General features: G+C 45.6%; 1 protein-coding gene across 5 annotated transcripts in view; it reads left to right on the forward strand.

The window, feature by feature from the left end:
• The window catches only part of LRP1 (LDL receptor related protein 1), a 314,902-nt gene that overhangs the window by 200,771 nt on the left and 99,537 nt on the right, over nt 1-14,594 (forward strand). For 4 of the 5 annotated variants that reach the window (XM_033137230.1, XM_033137247.1, XM_033137238.1 and 1 more), the window contains 7 exons: nt 3,069-3,291; nt 4,335-4,524; nt 7,362-7,487; nt 7,887-8,027; nt 9,192-9,317; nt 11,545-11,661; nt 11,996-12,076. In XM_033137230.1, the coding sequence (XP_032993121.1) occupies nt 3,069-3,291; nt 4,335-4,524; nt 7,362-7,487; nt 7,887-8,027; nt 9,192-9,317; nt 11,545-11,661; nt 11,996-12,076 (1,004 nt within the window). Of the gene's footprint in view, nt 1-3,068; nt 3,295-4,334; nt 4,525-7,361; nt 7,488-7,886; nt 8,028-9,191; nt 9,318-11,544; nt 11,662-11,995; nt 12,077-14,594 lie in introns of all 5 variants that reach the window. The other variant, XM_033137222.1, reaches the window with a different exon arrangement.

A 14,594-nucleotide genomic window follows, 5' to 3' on the forward strand; every position in this document is an offset into this window, starting at 1 on the left:
GTTTCCTTTTTGAAGCGAGGCACAATGGAGTCTGTGGTGTCTTTACAATATAGTGGAACCTCAGTTGTTGAACATAATCCTTCCCGTAAGACCATTTGACTTCTGAAACGTTCAACAACCAAGGTGCAATTGCCAGTCAGCAATTGCAATGGAGAAATGCACCTCGGAAGACGTTCGACATCTGAGGTGCATTAAAAAATGGAAGCATTCACTTCCAGGTTGTCGGTGTTCGAAAGCTGAAACTTTCAACTTCCGAAGCGTTCGACAGTCAAGGTTCCATTGTATATGGTTCATTTAGACATACAGTGGTACTTCGGGTTACAGATGCTTCAGGTTACAGACGCTTCAGTTTACAGACTCTGCTATCCCAGAAATAGTACCTCGTGTTAAGAACTTTGCTTCAGGATGAAAATAGAAATTGTGCTCTGGCGGCGCAGCGGCAGTGGGAGGCCCCATTAGCTGAAGTGGTACCTCAGGTTAAGAACAGTTTCAGGTTAAGAATGGACCTCCAGAACGAATTAAGTTCTTAACCCGTGGTACCAATGTATATACAACCTGACCCTACGATGGAGGGGTTCACAGCATTCACATGCCAAGAGGGTCTTGCTTCTCCCATAGCTGCAGCCCTGGATTCAAACAGACATCAGCCATGACTCTGACTACCTCTCTAGCTTGCTGCATTTTACAGACTGCAACCTTTTTTCTCCTATCTCACATCACGGTCAACATTGAAAATCCAATCCTAAATGCTATTCTACTTCAAACTCTGGCCTTTGTCTTTCTAACTAACTCAGAGCTGGAGGAGGGGCTGCTCCCAAAAGCTGTGCCAGAGAGTCCCCTCTCTTTGTCTTTCCTAATGGTTCAATTTCTTTGTCTTGGGCTCATCTCCCAGGCGATTGCCAGACACGGGAAGCTGGCCTGGCTTATATTCTAAGTGTGCATGCACATGAAAGCTCATACCAAGAACAAACCTAGTTGGTCTCTAAGGTGCTACTGGAAGGATTTTTTTATTTTTTATTTTGTTTTGACTATGGCAGACCAACACGGCTACCTGTTGTTGTTGTTCAGTCGTTCAGTCGTGTCCGACTCTTCGTGACCCCATGGACCAGAGCACACCAGGCACCTCTATCCTCCACTGCCTCCCGCAGTTTGGCCAAACTCATGCCAGTCGCTTCGAGAACACTGTCCAACCATCTCAGCCTCTGTCGTCCCCTTCTCCTTGTGCCCTCCATCTTTCCCAACATCAGGGTCTTTTCCAGGGAGTCTTCTCTTCTCACGAGGTGGCCAAAGTACTCATGAGGTGGCCTCAACTTCAGGATCTGCCCTTCCAGTGAGCACTCAGGGCTGATTTCTAGACACTAGATTTAGCAACACGGCTACCTACCTGTTGTTAAATCTAGTGTCTGACATCTGGTTTTAACACTCCAAGCATTGATTAAATTCTAACATTTACTGAATCCAGGAATTTAGGGTGTCTAGCACCCACAAACTCATAACAGTATATACCTTCAGCCCCAATAGCAAGCCTTTCTTTGCCTGCTGACTGCAGCTTCTTCAGTGTCTTACATAACGGAGCTCCTGGCAGTAGCGGCCTGTTTCTGACTAGATTATGCTAGGCCTGGATTTGTCCGGAGCTGTAGCCCTATGTTCCAAATAGTGTCGCTCACATGTTTGTGCAGTTCACTGAGCCTCTTGCATGTGATACGGGCCAGAGAGTTTTCACTCACCAGGAGGGAATTGTTTTGGTTCGTTTCCTGCTGCATTGACTCCCCAAAGATTTCAGCTCAAGAGTTCATTCTGTTTTCACACTGGTGTCTCTGGGGCAGCCAGTCCCTGGGGGATTAAAAGGCCACATCCTGTTCTTAGGAGCTGCTCAGACAGGCCCAGCAGGGAGTGGAATTGCAATGTGCACACACTCACAAGCTCTCTTGAGTCAGGAAGCACAGTGGGTGGGTGGGGAAAGGCAAAGGGGGGGGGAATAAACTTTAACTCCATCAGATGAGCTGTTTCCTCCTTGTCCCTATCACTATTATCAATAGTCTTTAAAAAAAAAAAAGCTTTGATTGTTCTCCATCTCTCCCTTTCCTCCACACCACCTGCTCAGCTCATCAGACAGGGTTCAATAATCTTAATTTCCAATTATTTCCAAGTCTCGATGCTGGTCATTCAGAGGAGCTAGTTGCTGTTCCACCCGACCTTTCAAGCTTGCATGTGTCTGTATCTGTTCGTGCAATGCTTTTCCAGGCAGTACAGAGCAATGTATCTGGTGAGGATTGAATTAGCCATGCTCTGCTTGGTTAATATGAATAAGTGAGATGTGCAGGACCCAAGTAGGTATTTAAAGAGGAAGGGAGGGGAGAGGAGAACCTTGTCACTCAACATCTTCTAATGAGAGAACTTCCTCTCTTGAACTTTTGCCTCTCTACTTGTTCTCTTAGCTGCGACTTCTGCTGCACTAGTTGGCATAAATGGGAGTGGGGGGCTGTCTTAATGCCATTTGCAAAAGAGTTATTTGAAGCAGCATCTTGTCCCTTCTCCTTTAAACTTCAGAGTGAGCAGGTGGGCAGAGGGAGTGTCTCCCAGCCCCTGACACCACCTGCCCACCTGCTTAAAGGAGGGGGAGACGGCTGCTTTAAAAGACACCTTTGCCACATGCTTGAAGACAGCTGTCTTAAAGCTGCAAAGTGCTGCAAAGAAGCAACCTCCCCCCTCCTTTAAACAAGTGGGTGATAGCTGGGCAGGTGAAATAACTGCTTTACAGACCCCTTTGGACAAATCTGTGCCCCCCTGCCCCAGGAGACCAAAGCTCTCAGGTTGGGAACCTCTGTGCCGAAAGTGTAGCCTGGTTTGCTGGGTGGTTTTGCAGCTAAATATAGATGGGACTTTGTGAGTACACTGTGGGGTTATGGTCTCTCTCTATAATATATTCTATAATATAATATATTATAGAATACAACTTATGTTTAACGTGTTAAAAAGAAAAGAAGAAAATGGAGAAACATGATGCAGAACTTAAGCATAATTGGTTTCTCTTTTCTCTTCCTCTATTTATGTTTTTGATACATAAGGTGGATGTACTGGACTGACTGGGAGGAAGACCCAAAAGACAGCAAGAGGGGAAAGATAGAAAAGGCTTGGATGGATGGCACCCACCGCACCGTCTTCATCACCTCCAAAACTGTCCTGTGGCCCAATGGACTGAGCCTTGATATTCCGGCTAAGGTGCTGTACTGGGTGGATGCATTTTATGACCGGATTGAGATGGTTATGCTGGATGGCACAGAACGCAAGGTCAGTATCAGCTCTGCCTCTGCCTCTCACACTAGGGCATATTCCTGCCCTTTTCTTCAGTTACCTACACCTGCCTCCCTCTCTTCTCTGCCCAGTGATTTCATGCAAGGCTCAGGCACCTTGTGTCTTTCTGAGCTGTTTGTAAGCTGTATTTGTTCCATTTCTCTATCTCGGGGCTTGAACTCATATGGAGAGTAATAGATATTCCTCTGAATGCTTTAACAGCTGTAGCATATCTAGCAAAAGGCACACCCCTGAAAGTGTGGGAGGATGGGAGGAATGTAAAATTTTAATTGCTGGAGGTGTGTGCTTTAAGGATGAGGGTATAGCCTCTCAATGGAAGGAAAGGTGGAGGGGCCCCTATGGTGGGGAGATCCAGATTTATACTATTTTGAAGACTTGGGGCATTCAGAGTGGTGTTTTGGGAGGGAGGGACTTATGACACACCTCCCTGTAGCATCTCAGGTACCATCCAATAGGTTGCGTGTAACCCTAGTGCAGCTGCCATAATCACTGCAAAACATTCATGGTGTTTGCCCTTGCAGAGACAAAACATCTGCTTACCAGCCACTTCAGTTTGCAGCTTGAATGCTGGTGAGCAGCAATTTCCGTACGATGAAAGCACAATGTTTGTAATAGTGCAGCATGGAATTCCATTTGTTGAAATCAACGGACACGATGAAAATAGGTTCCTTAATTTCAGTGGGTCTGTTCTGAGTAGAACTCACTGAATACAACATTATATTTATTTACATTATTGCATTTATCATAGGAACACAAGAAGTTGCTTTACACTGAGTCAAACCACTGTATTGCCTCGCTCATTATCACCCTACACCGTCTGGCAGCAGCTCTCTAGATTCTGGAATTGAGCCTGGGTCCCTCTCCATGCAAAGCAGTTGCTCTAGCAGTCAGCTATTGGCCTATGCTGCATCTTAGGTCCTAAAAAGGCACCACTAGAGTGGTATTTGGGTGGTTAGTTAAGAAGAATCAAAGCATATCTAGAAATGCCCATTTTTGTCTCTTTTTCCCTCCTCATGCAGATTGTGTATGATGGTAATGAACTGAACCATGCCTTTGGGCTGTGCCACTATGACAACTTCCTTTTCTGGACAGAGTACCGGAGCGGTATCATCTATCGCTTGGACCAGACTTCCAAGGCCGTTAAGCTTTTGCGCAATGAGCGTCCGCCAATCTTCGAGATCCGCATGTATGATGCTCAGCAGCAGCAAGGTGCGTGGCAGGACAGGCACAGGATGCACTGATTTCTTGCAACTCAACCACTGACAGCTTCTTATCCAAGTAGGCTGTTCAGGAATATGAAAGGCACTGTAGGGAATCAGGATTCCAGGTAGTAGAAACAGAAGTCACCAGATCCACTGAAGACTTCTGTTTCAGTGTATCTGAAGAAGTGTGCATGCACACGAAAGCTCATACCAAGAACAAACTTAGTTGGTCTCTAAGGTGCTACTGGAAAGAATTTTTTATTTTGTTTTGACTATGGCAGACCAACACAGCTACCCACCTGTTTCTTCAAAACAGTCCAAGACTGTTATGGTTTCTAGTATCTTGTTGGTTATGATGTTTTTTTAACCTTATCACCAGGCTCTTATCACAAAATGTCAGTGTCTCACATGGCTATCTCTATGATTCAGCAGCGTTCCAAGCAGCTTCTGTAAAGTATCACGTTGATGAACTTTTCCATCATTGTTATCCATTTTGATCCATCAAACCTGCTCAAAAGTTGACGTTGGTCCTTAGAAAACGTACAACATTAGGAACTTTGACCTAGGCCAGTGATGGCGAACCTTTTATTGACCAAGTGCCCAAACTGCAACCCCAAACTCACTTATTTATCTGCAAAGTGCCAACACGGCAATTTAAGCTGAATACTGAGGTTTCAGTTTAGAAAAAACAACATATTTTGTCTTAAAAGAAGTGATACAAGCAACTTATAAAAGTTTGCATTAAGATGATCCAAACAAAGTAAGGAACGCAATCCCATGTGCTTTCATTGACTTAAAATTATCTGGTAGAGAATTCCACACTTTAAGGATTCTCCGCTTTTAAGCTCCAGCCCGAGCAAGCGTTTTCAGTGTTGGCCCTCTGAGCGCATGCAGAGCGGCACCCCCCCCATCATGCCACTGTTTCCTGAAAGGGCCTCAGGGGCTGCCCCACGTGCTAGCCCCGCTTCCTTGCCCAGCCCCGACCGGCCCCTATGCAGGGTGCCGGCGTTGCTGGAGGGTGTTTAAAGCCTCAACCTTGCAGCAGGAGGAGGAAGGCGGCTGCTCGGAACTCTCACTGGCCCACCAGCATGGCAGTGCGCCTCTGAGCGCAGGCAGAGTGTTGCACCCTCCCCACCCACAGCGGAGGCTCCCCAAGGGAAAATGCACGCCCGGGGGGTTGTGGTTCCATTTTGCACCTGCCAACACCCCATCCGAGGCACTTCTACTCGGACACAAGTCCCAGGATCCATGCTCAGCCTCTGAAAACAACATGGGTGCCTGCTTGGGGGGACAGCGTCATGTATCTGAATGGGACCAATGCCCTTCCCTTTGCGCCTCCCTGGCCACGAGGGCACCTTCTTGGTGTGGGCACCCCACACGGAACGGCTGAGCAAAAGGAGCCCTAAAGGTGCTGCAGCAGACGGGCCAGTTTGGGGATTTTGACTCTTTACTATCCTGCTTGTGAAGCATCCAAAACTGAGGGCCCACCATAATCAGTCAGTGCTATTTCGTAACCAGCTTGTGCAAAATACTAATTGCCACAATATGCTCTGGAAGCCTCTGTGCAATTGGGCGCAATGAACTCGGACCGAAGAATAGCTGTGACCCCCGTTTTGGAAAGAGTCGACACCCTGACGGGCATCACTTCCCGCTCCTGCTGCACAGTTTCCTGTTTCAACCCACCATACACATGTTGCTCCGGCCGCCCAAGTTGAGCTGAGGACTTGACGCGCCACCCTTGCCTTCTGCCAGCTCTGTGCTGGAGCGACAGCATGCGTGCCCACCCACAGAGAGGGCTCTGAGTGCCCCCTCTGGCACGTGTGCCATAGGTTCGCCACCACTGACCTAGGCTGAGTATTTAACTATTTAACTAGAGATCCTTGCAAGCATATACATATTAAACATGTGGATAGATATCTATCATTGGAGTAAATCATCTGTTTAGGATGTTTTAGCAGTATGCAAGAGAGGCAAACGAACCTCCCAAGAGCTTCAAGGGCTTCTGGTATCTGATATTTTTGTTACTTCCCTTTTGTGGTCACCTGTTTAGTTGCTCCTGTTCTCCCGTTTCTGCAGATACCGGAGCCCGGACGGGGGGGGGGGGGGGACGGGACGACAGTTTCTTCAGTTTAATGGACTCTTCATGGCTTATTATTGCTCCTCTGTAGCCACCCAGGTTCCTTTTAATTGTTCTTCCAGGTACATGGGCATGACTTGTCTGGAAATGGAACCTGTGCACATGGGAGAGTGTTTCAAAGATTCATCCAAATGGCCTTTCCCATAAAATGGATCTTTCTGATAAAATTAGTATCCTCCTCCTGGGATACCAATTTTGTGGCCCTGTCCTCATGCGATTGACCCTGTCCTTGGGGATAGGTTATTTGGAGAGCGCCTCCTGGCTGCACGGGCTTCTGCTCATGAATAAGCTGCTCCCTCGCAGCTGGGAGAGGAAGTAAGGAAGAAGAAGGCTTACAGAACAACAAAAAAGAAAAAAAATGCTAGAGGAAAACTAGCCTTAGCACTCAGAGAAAGAACTTGGCGTCGGAGGTTTCAAAAATATATGCAGATACCTCAAATATCTCCAGAGCGAAAACTGTGATTGCAGTTGTATTTGGGGTGGGGAAATAGGAGTTGTGCCGGAATAGACAGGTTCCAGGAGCAACCTGATTGAAGAACAGAATTAAAGAGTGAACTCCCTACATAAACACCATTCATTCAATTTCCCTCCCACTGAAACATTTTCCGCTGGTCTCTCTCGGTTTTTCTTCCTCCTGCCGTATGTCATAGGCGTTCTTACCTGTGAAACTGTAGCTCAGCTTCTCTTATTCCCTATCCTTTTTGCAGTTGGCTCCAACAGCTGCCGGGTAAACAACGGAGGCTGCAGCAGCCTTTGCCTCGCCATCCCCAAAGACAGGCGGTGTGCCTGTGCAGAGGACCAGATTTTGGCACCAGATAACGTCACCTGCCAAGGTAACAATGTGCAGAAAGCAAGTGTGATAGACAAGATATTGCCAGGGTTTAACATTCCCTAGAATTGTTCCAGTCTGCATCCTGGAAGGTAGCATATATAAAGCAGCTTACTTTGAGATTCCAGACAGTTGTGATTAACGCCTTCCCAGAGACAGTCTAGCATACAATGGTCACTTGCAGGTGTTTTGAGTTCTCCAGATAAACACTGTCTTGTTGATAATACTATGTGTTGATGATTGCACTGTGGAGCTATAGTTTAATTAGTTATTTGTTGCAACTTCATCAAGCAGACTCTAAATATAGTTTGGCAAAACACCATTTCCCCCTTTCTTCCTTTGGAAAATGCTTCTCATTTAAACTCTCCCACATCAAACTGTCCTCTTTTTCTTCCCTGCCTAGCCAACCCATCTTACATCCCACCTCCTCAGTGCCAGCATGGAGAGTTTGCGTGCAAGAACAGCCGCTGTATACAGGAGCGCTGGAAATGTGATGGTGACAACGACTGCCTGGACAACAGTGATGAGGCACCTGAGCTCTGCCGTGCGTATTTGCTTGGGAACACCAGGGGGCTCTCCTTGACCAGTTCTGCTTTCTCTTAGGTCAGGATGGACATATGCCCTGGGCAGGTCTGCACTCAGCATATACAGACCGTGCATGCCCTGGCTCAACTCACATGATGTTGGTCAATCCAGAGTGTTTTTTCAGTTGATAAAGAAGTCTGAAAATGAAGGGCTTGGATTTGAAACTGAGGTGTGGGAGACAATCCTCCTGGATTGCATATTTAGCTTTGCATCTACAGAAACAGAAAAATTGATGGGACCTGGGAGCCTGAAGTAATCCATGGCAGTATTCCGTGCTCCTCCTCCTGCCCCTCCCCTGCCTGCCTTTTGGACACTTCCAGGGCCCTGGGCATTTAAAACAAGAGGTTGTGTTTCAGGGACATAATTGGTTATCTGATGTAAGATGTAGCACCATAAAACTGTAGAGTCGGAAGGGACCCCAAGGGCCATCCAGTCCAGCCCCCTGCAATGCAGGAATCTCAACTAAAGCATTCATGATAGGTGGTCATCCAACCTCTGCTTGAAAAGCTCCGAGGAAGGAGAGTCCACTGCCTCCTGAGGGAGCTTTCATTTAAAAGCAAGTTGCTTGCTCTTATGGTTCCGTAGGAAAGTCTGGAAATGTTTCCATGTCCTTCTCTCTCTTCCCTTTTGTCATCACTAAAGCTACAGAACAGTGGACAGTGAAACAGTGGTTGAGGGACCATGTAGAGCAGCTGCTTTGCATGCAGAAAGCCCCCCATTCAACCTTTGGCATCTCCAGTTATCAGAATCAGGTAGCAAGTGACAGGAAACACGTTTCTATATCTGAGACTCTGGAGAGAGAGAGGCAGGGATGAACAACTGATCTGGTATAAGACAACTTTCTAGGAAACAGAATAAATTGTGTGAGGATTAGTCAGTTTATTCAGATCTCACAACAAATGTTTTTAGTTGCTGAATTTGATGAGTTTGTCAAAGAATGCACATTGCCTTGCCTTTCAACACTGAAGTAATAACTTTGTGTTTCTGGTCTCAAGTATATTGCTTTGGTAAGGGAGGAGGGATATTCTTACTCAGTTTCAGATTATTGCAATGTGTGTAGGGGAAAACAATGGTCTTGAACTTTGAGGTCCTAAGCTAGAACCCACCCTTTGCCAATCTCCAGATCAACACACATGCCCCTCGGACCGTTTCAAGTGTGAGAACAACCGCTGCATCCCGAACCGCTGGCTGTGTGATGGGGACAATGACTGTGGGAATAATGAAGATGAGTCTAACTCGACATGCTCTGGTGAGATCCCTTATCTTATCCATCAATCACATTTTTATAAAATCCTATCCTTCCTCCAAGGAGCTCAGGTTGCCTTCCTGTCTTGTCTTTACAAACACTTACATGGTTGTTTGCTGAATGTAGAGTGGACCCATAGAGTGTAGTGTTAGGTGGTTTAATGCTGTCGCCTTTCTGGTCTGTGCTTATATTGTTAACAATCCTTGCTATTTGAATTTTGACTCTATAATTGTTAGGGGGCAGGCAGATCACTCAAATTCTGTATCAAGCCACTTTTACATGTGTTCCTATTTAAGCCTGTTGTGCCCCATTTTTGCATCAATTTGCGTGGAATTCTTACCCAGAAAAATAGAAACAGCCTTTTGCTTTTACAAGGAGGTCTGAGAGCTGCCTTTTAAAATTGATATTCTTCTGCCACTTACTTCCAAGTGGCTAAAACATAGCCTACATTATTTAAGATGTCTTGACTATTTTATTGCTTGTGTGTTTGCCTCCCTGGGCTCCTTTGGGAAGAAAGGGGGGATAAGTAAATTAAATGAATAAATAAAAATGCATCATTGACTGCTGCACTTACTGAAAATAGAGCTGCAAGTGTCACTGGGCGGGTGGGAGGGTGTGGAAGGGATGTGCCATTGATTGCTACTGCTGAAGTTAGTATATTAGAACAGCTGTTTGCAATCAACAGTAAACAAAAACAACAGCTAAGAGTATAGCATCATGGCTTATAGCAATCACTTGCCTTATTTGATGTCACTTTAGCCAGTGTTCTTACACATTTAACTGTCCACTTAAAACATAGGAAAAAGATCTTGATATTTTGAAAATGAATGAACAGTGACCACTTCTCTATATATGTATCATTTTGAGGGTTATATTGAACTCCTAAGGCCAGTTTTGTATGTATGCAATGCTATATCATATAAATGGGGGTTGGGGGAAGTGTGTCATTCTGCTGCTGGGAATTCTATTGATTTCACACACAGAGAAAGACACACACACCATGTTTGTACTAAAACCTAAGCAGCTTACTAAAAATAAAAATAAAACCTTGAAATTGTGAATAAAAGACTGCTAAAATATGTATTAAAACACTTAAAAAGATAAAATCATTTTTTCCTTAGGTTACATTCATCAGATTATATTACATGCTATTAAAAATCCATGAACATTGTTATTCCTTGATTTGTAAGTTTAAATCTTGGTTCCATTTTTTTCTTGAAGGTGATATTGGTTTGAACCACTGGCCTATATTCAGACAGTAAAGCATATACTGTAATTAACCAGTCAGATTTGGTGCCTTGCGTTTTGTTAGTCGTGTTTCAGTTGATGTCATGCAATGCAGTTTTCTTTTCTTAGCCAAGAGTTTATATAATATATGATGGGTTTGGAAGGTATTGAAAAAAGGGTGGGTGATAACCATCCATAAGTGTTGTTAACTTCTCAGAAGAAATTACCTGTATTGGCAGCCATAGTTGTCCCCCATACAACCTCACTGGGAGAAATCGCACAACGTCTTACCCTGTTGCTCTCAGGGTGCTTCCTGCCCCATTTTTAACGTGTGGTGGTAGACCCCAATATTTTTTAGCTGCTGACACAGCTATTACCTGGTTGGGGTACTGAGAAATATATTCTGAAAGGTAACCTCAGACCACCTCCTAGTAATGTAAGTGCTTCAAAAACATGAGAAATCTAAAGGCTAACTACGTATCGTCACCTTAATCCAGGAGGTGTGGCTCACGTTGGTTTACATCAGAATGCAGGGCAATCAGATTCTTCAAGCATCCCTGATAAGTGGCCCTTTAGACGCCCCTTTAGGCAGTGGTAATCCCAGCTCCTGCCCACCTAGCAGTTCGAAAGCACGTCAAAGTGCAAGTAGATAAATAGGGACCGCTCCAGCAGGAAGGTAAACAGCGTTTCCTTGCGCTGCTCTGATTCGCCAGAAGCGGCTTAGTCATGCTGGCCACATGACCCGGAAGCTGTACACTGGCTCCCTCGGCCAATAAAGTGAGATGAGCACCGCAACCCCAGAGTCGGACACGGCTGGACCTGATGGTCAGGGGCCCCTTTACCTTTACCTTTAATATGCCTGCCATCTCTACAAACATGTTTCTTCTGCATGTTCAGATCTTCCCGTTAGACTTGTTCTAGCTCTCCTTGTGTATTCTGACATTTTGAGGTACCTCCAGTAATGTTGCTTCTTTTATTCATTACCTCTTGTCTCTCCACCCAGCTCGTACCTGCCCTACCAACCAGTTCTCCTGTGCCAGCGGCCGTTGTATACCAATCTCCTGGACCTGCGACTTGGATGATGACTGTGGGGATCGCTCTGATGAGTCAGCCTCATGTGGTGAGTGATGGGAGATGTTCCAGTGTATATGCACGTCCCACTTTACGAATGCTTCCCATGCGAAAATCCACTTATCTGAACAGGAGGAATTAGTACTCAAACTTTGCTATACATACCACAGATTCAGATATCTGAACAGCCAGAGTTTGCCCACTTCCTTATTTGTTTGTGCTTTGCTGGTCAGTGGCAGCTATTTTGGGGCATGCAGAGTGGGCAGGCTAAAGGGGTGCGGAGACACTCGCTTGAGTACATGCCAGGAGACCAACCCTTCAAAAGCACCCTGGACATTGAGACAGATGCTGCTAACACTGTTGTTGTTGTTTTACCTCTGCAGCCTACCCAACTTGTTTCCCTCTGACCCAGTTCACTTGCCACAATGGCCGCTGCATCAACATCAACTGGAGATGTGACAATGGTAAGTGCCACATACCTGACTGATATCCTGCTGTGGTGATTGAAATAGTGAGATCAGAAACAAGGGGAGGCTAGCTGTGATGGGGAATAGGGGATTATTTAGGAAAGGGAGGGCTTGGGCTTCTTTTTTCCACATTTGCTGTCTCTGCATGGTACCATTCTGTTTGCTTTAATATGCTGCCTGCTCATGTGTGCATGGGGGAGGTGGGCTTCACCTTCTACCTGATGGTACTAGGATGTCTGAGCTGTCCTTTTGTCCCTCAAGAAACCCCATTCAGAAGAAGCCAGTGGGTGGGCAATTCAAGCACAAAACCTTCTTGGTCTTTCCATCCTGTTCTTCCTAGGAAGGAAAGGTTTGCAGGTGCCATTTTACAGCTGAGTTAAATGCATAATTCTATTCCACCAAGGCATTTAATATGAACCAAGGAAGGTTTAGCATACATGGACTTGAATCAGGTTTACCTTAAGACAGGTTTCGGGAACCTTTGGCCCTCCAGATGCTGCTGAACTACAACTCCAATACTCCTGGAATTCCTCACTTGTAAGAAATCATTATTATGGTGTGGCAGCATCTACACTTCAGAGCTCCCTGCCTATTGACATCAGACAGGCACCTTCACTGTGTTATTTTTGCACCTGCTTAAAACATTTTTGTTTCACCTAGCCTATCCAGACACATAGGTGTTGGCATATTCTTCTTAGTTTACGCCTGAGTTTACTTGTTTTAAAAATGTTTTTAATTGCATATTTTAAACTTTTTTATTGATAATTTAATGTTTCTTGTAAACTACAAGCGAGATTTTTTTTAAATCAAGTGGTATACAAATTTTGTTAAATCAAAATAAATATAACAAATCCCTGGTCACTGAGCATGTGTCAGGGCTGGTTCATATGCAGGTCAGCATGGAGACTCAGAGACTCAAAGTAAAGTTAGCTTTTTATTAGGAAAAATAGCATACAATCAGAGAGCGCCACAGGGCGTGCTCCCAGTAGGGCAGTTGCCAAGACTGGCTGTCTTACCATCCTACTTCCCTCTAAAGCTCCTCCTTAGTCGGATGTCTTCCAAGCAGCCTTAAAGCCCATTAGGAAGGGCCACCCCCCTGCTCCGTTTTTCTTTGTTTGGCTGCATGTAAAGCTCTGTGTGTCCTTGGAGACAAGCGGGGAGGGGAGCTTAATACTGTGGGACTGGGCAGTGCCTGTGAAGCTGCTGTAGCTCCTGCCTCTTCCTCCTCCGCTTCAGGTCCTGCACCTGAATTGCTTCCCTTTGCTTCCTGCCCTTTCTACCTCTGGCTCTTCTCTCTCCCTCGAGCCTGTTGCTTCTTCAGCATAACAGCCTCCTCCCTCCTCTGACCTGCCTTTGTGTCCCACCACCACTTCCCTGGTTCAGAGACTTCCTATTCTGTCGCTTCCCTTGGGGGTTCTTCAGCTGGAGCCTCTCATCACTCTTCTCCGTCCAGCCAGTTCCTAAAAACCTTGCTTGCTGGGGCTGATAAGAGTTGTAGTTCAGCAACATATGGGGGACCATAGGCTCCCCACACCTGCCCTAAGTCCTCATCTGCTCATTAATTACATTGCATGATTCGGCTGATTTGAAGATTTCAGTGCTTTGACCCCCCCCCCACTTTTAAACGGTCAAAGATGGAATGTTGGAGGTTGATGTGGGATAGGCTTGCACCCCAGTATCATTTCATAAGTGGATAGATTTAGTTTCAAGCTCAGAATCTTAAGGGCCAGTCCATTCACCAGATCCAAATGGTTAAACTTTGTCTGGATTGTACCACTTCAAGTTGCAGGTATGGGTCTGCATTTTTGAATGCCACCCCCCCCCCCAAAAAAAAAACCTGCATGTAGAACATTTGCCTGTCAGCGAGAAAGGTCAGACTTTGCCTTCCAACTGAGATGCTTGTTTTCTGTATGCTGGGATCTTTTGGGGGGAGGGGTGGCAACAATGCTCATCTGCACCCTGAAATTGGAAATAAAGTCCCAAGAGAAAGAGAAAGCTTTACCATTTGATTCTGCTGAATATGTAAACTGTCTCTATACAGGACTGTGAGTAATAGGTAATGGGAAAGGAAATTATTCCCAGGTCAGTTGGCTATTAACCCTGATGCTATTTTTTGTTGGAAACCCCCCCCCCTCCAATTTCTTTTGGAGAGCATGTCTGGGGCTTACTTGTATGAGTCATCTGTATTTTAAACATCTTGGTGAAGTGCAGCATGTTGTCACCTCTTTTTCTCTGTGTCAATATGTTGTATTTAGGGAAAGTTTGGAACTAATGTGGGTGAGGTTAGGAAGAGAAGAGAGACAAAGCCTATTGCTGCCCTAACAGGGCGGAGATGGACTTTGGTGATCTTCTGGCCCTTCCCTGGCCTCTGACTCTATGGCTGCCATCAAGTTCTGAGGATGGTTGTCCACTGGGATAGGAAAAGAGCTGCAGGGTCAACTTAGGAGAGAAACCATAACTCTACTAGAGCGCATTCTTTGCATGTCAAAGGTCACTTCCTGCTGGAAAAAGAGTA

This window comes from Lacerta agilis, chromosome 2 (assembly GCF_009819535.1).
Source record: "Lacerta agilis isolate rLacAgi1 chromosome 2, rLacAgi1.pri, whole genome shotgun sequence".
Lineage (NCBI taxonomy): Eukaryota > Metazoa > Chordata > Lepidosauria > Squamata > Lacertidae > Lacerta > Lacerta agilis.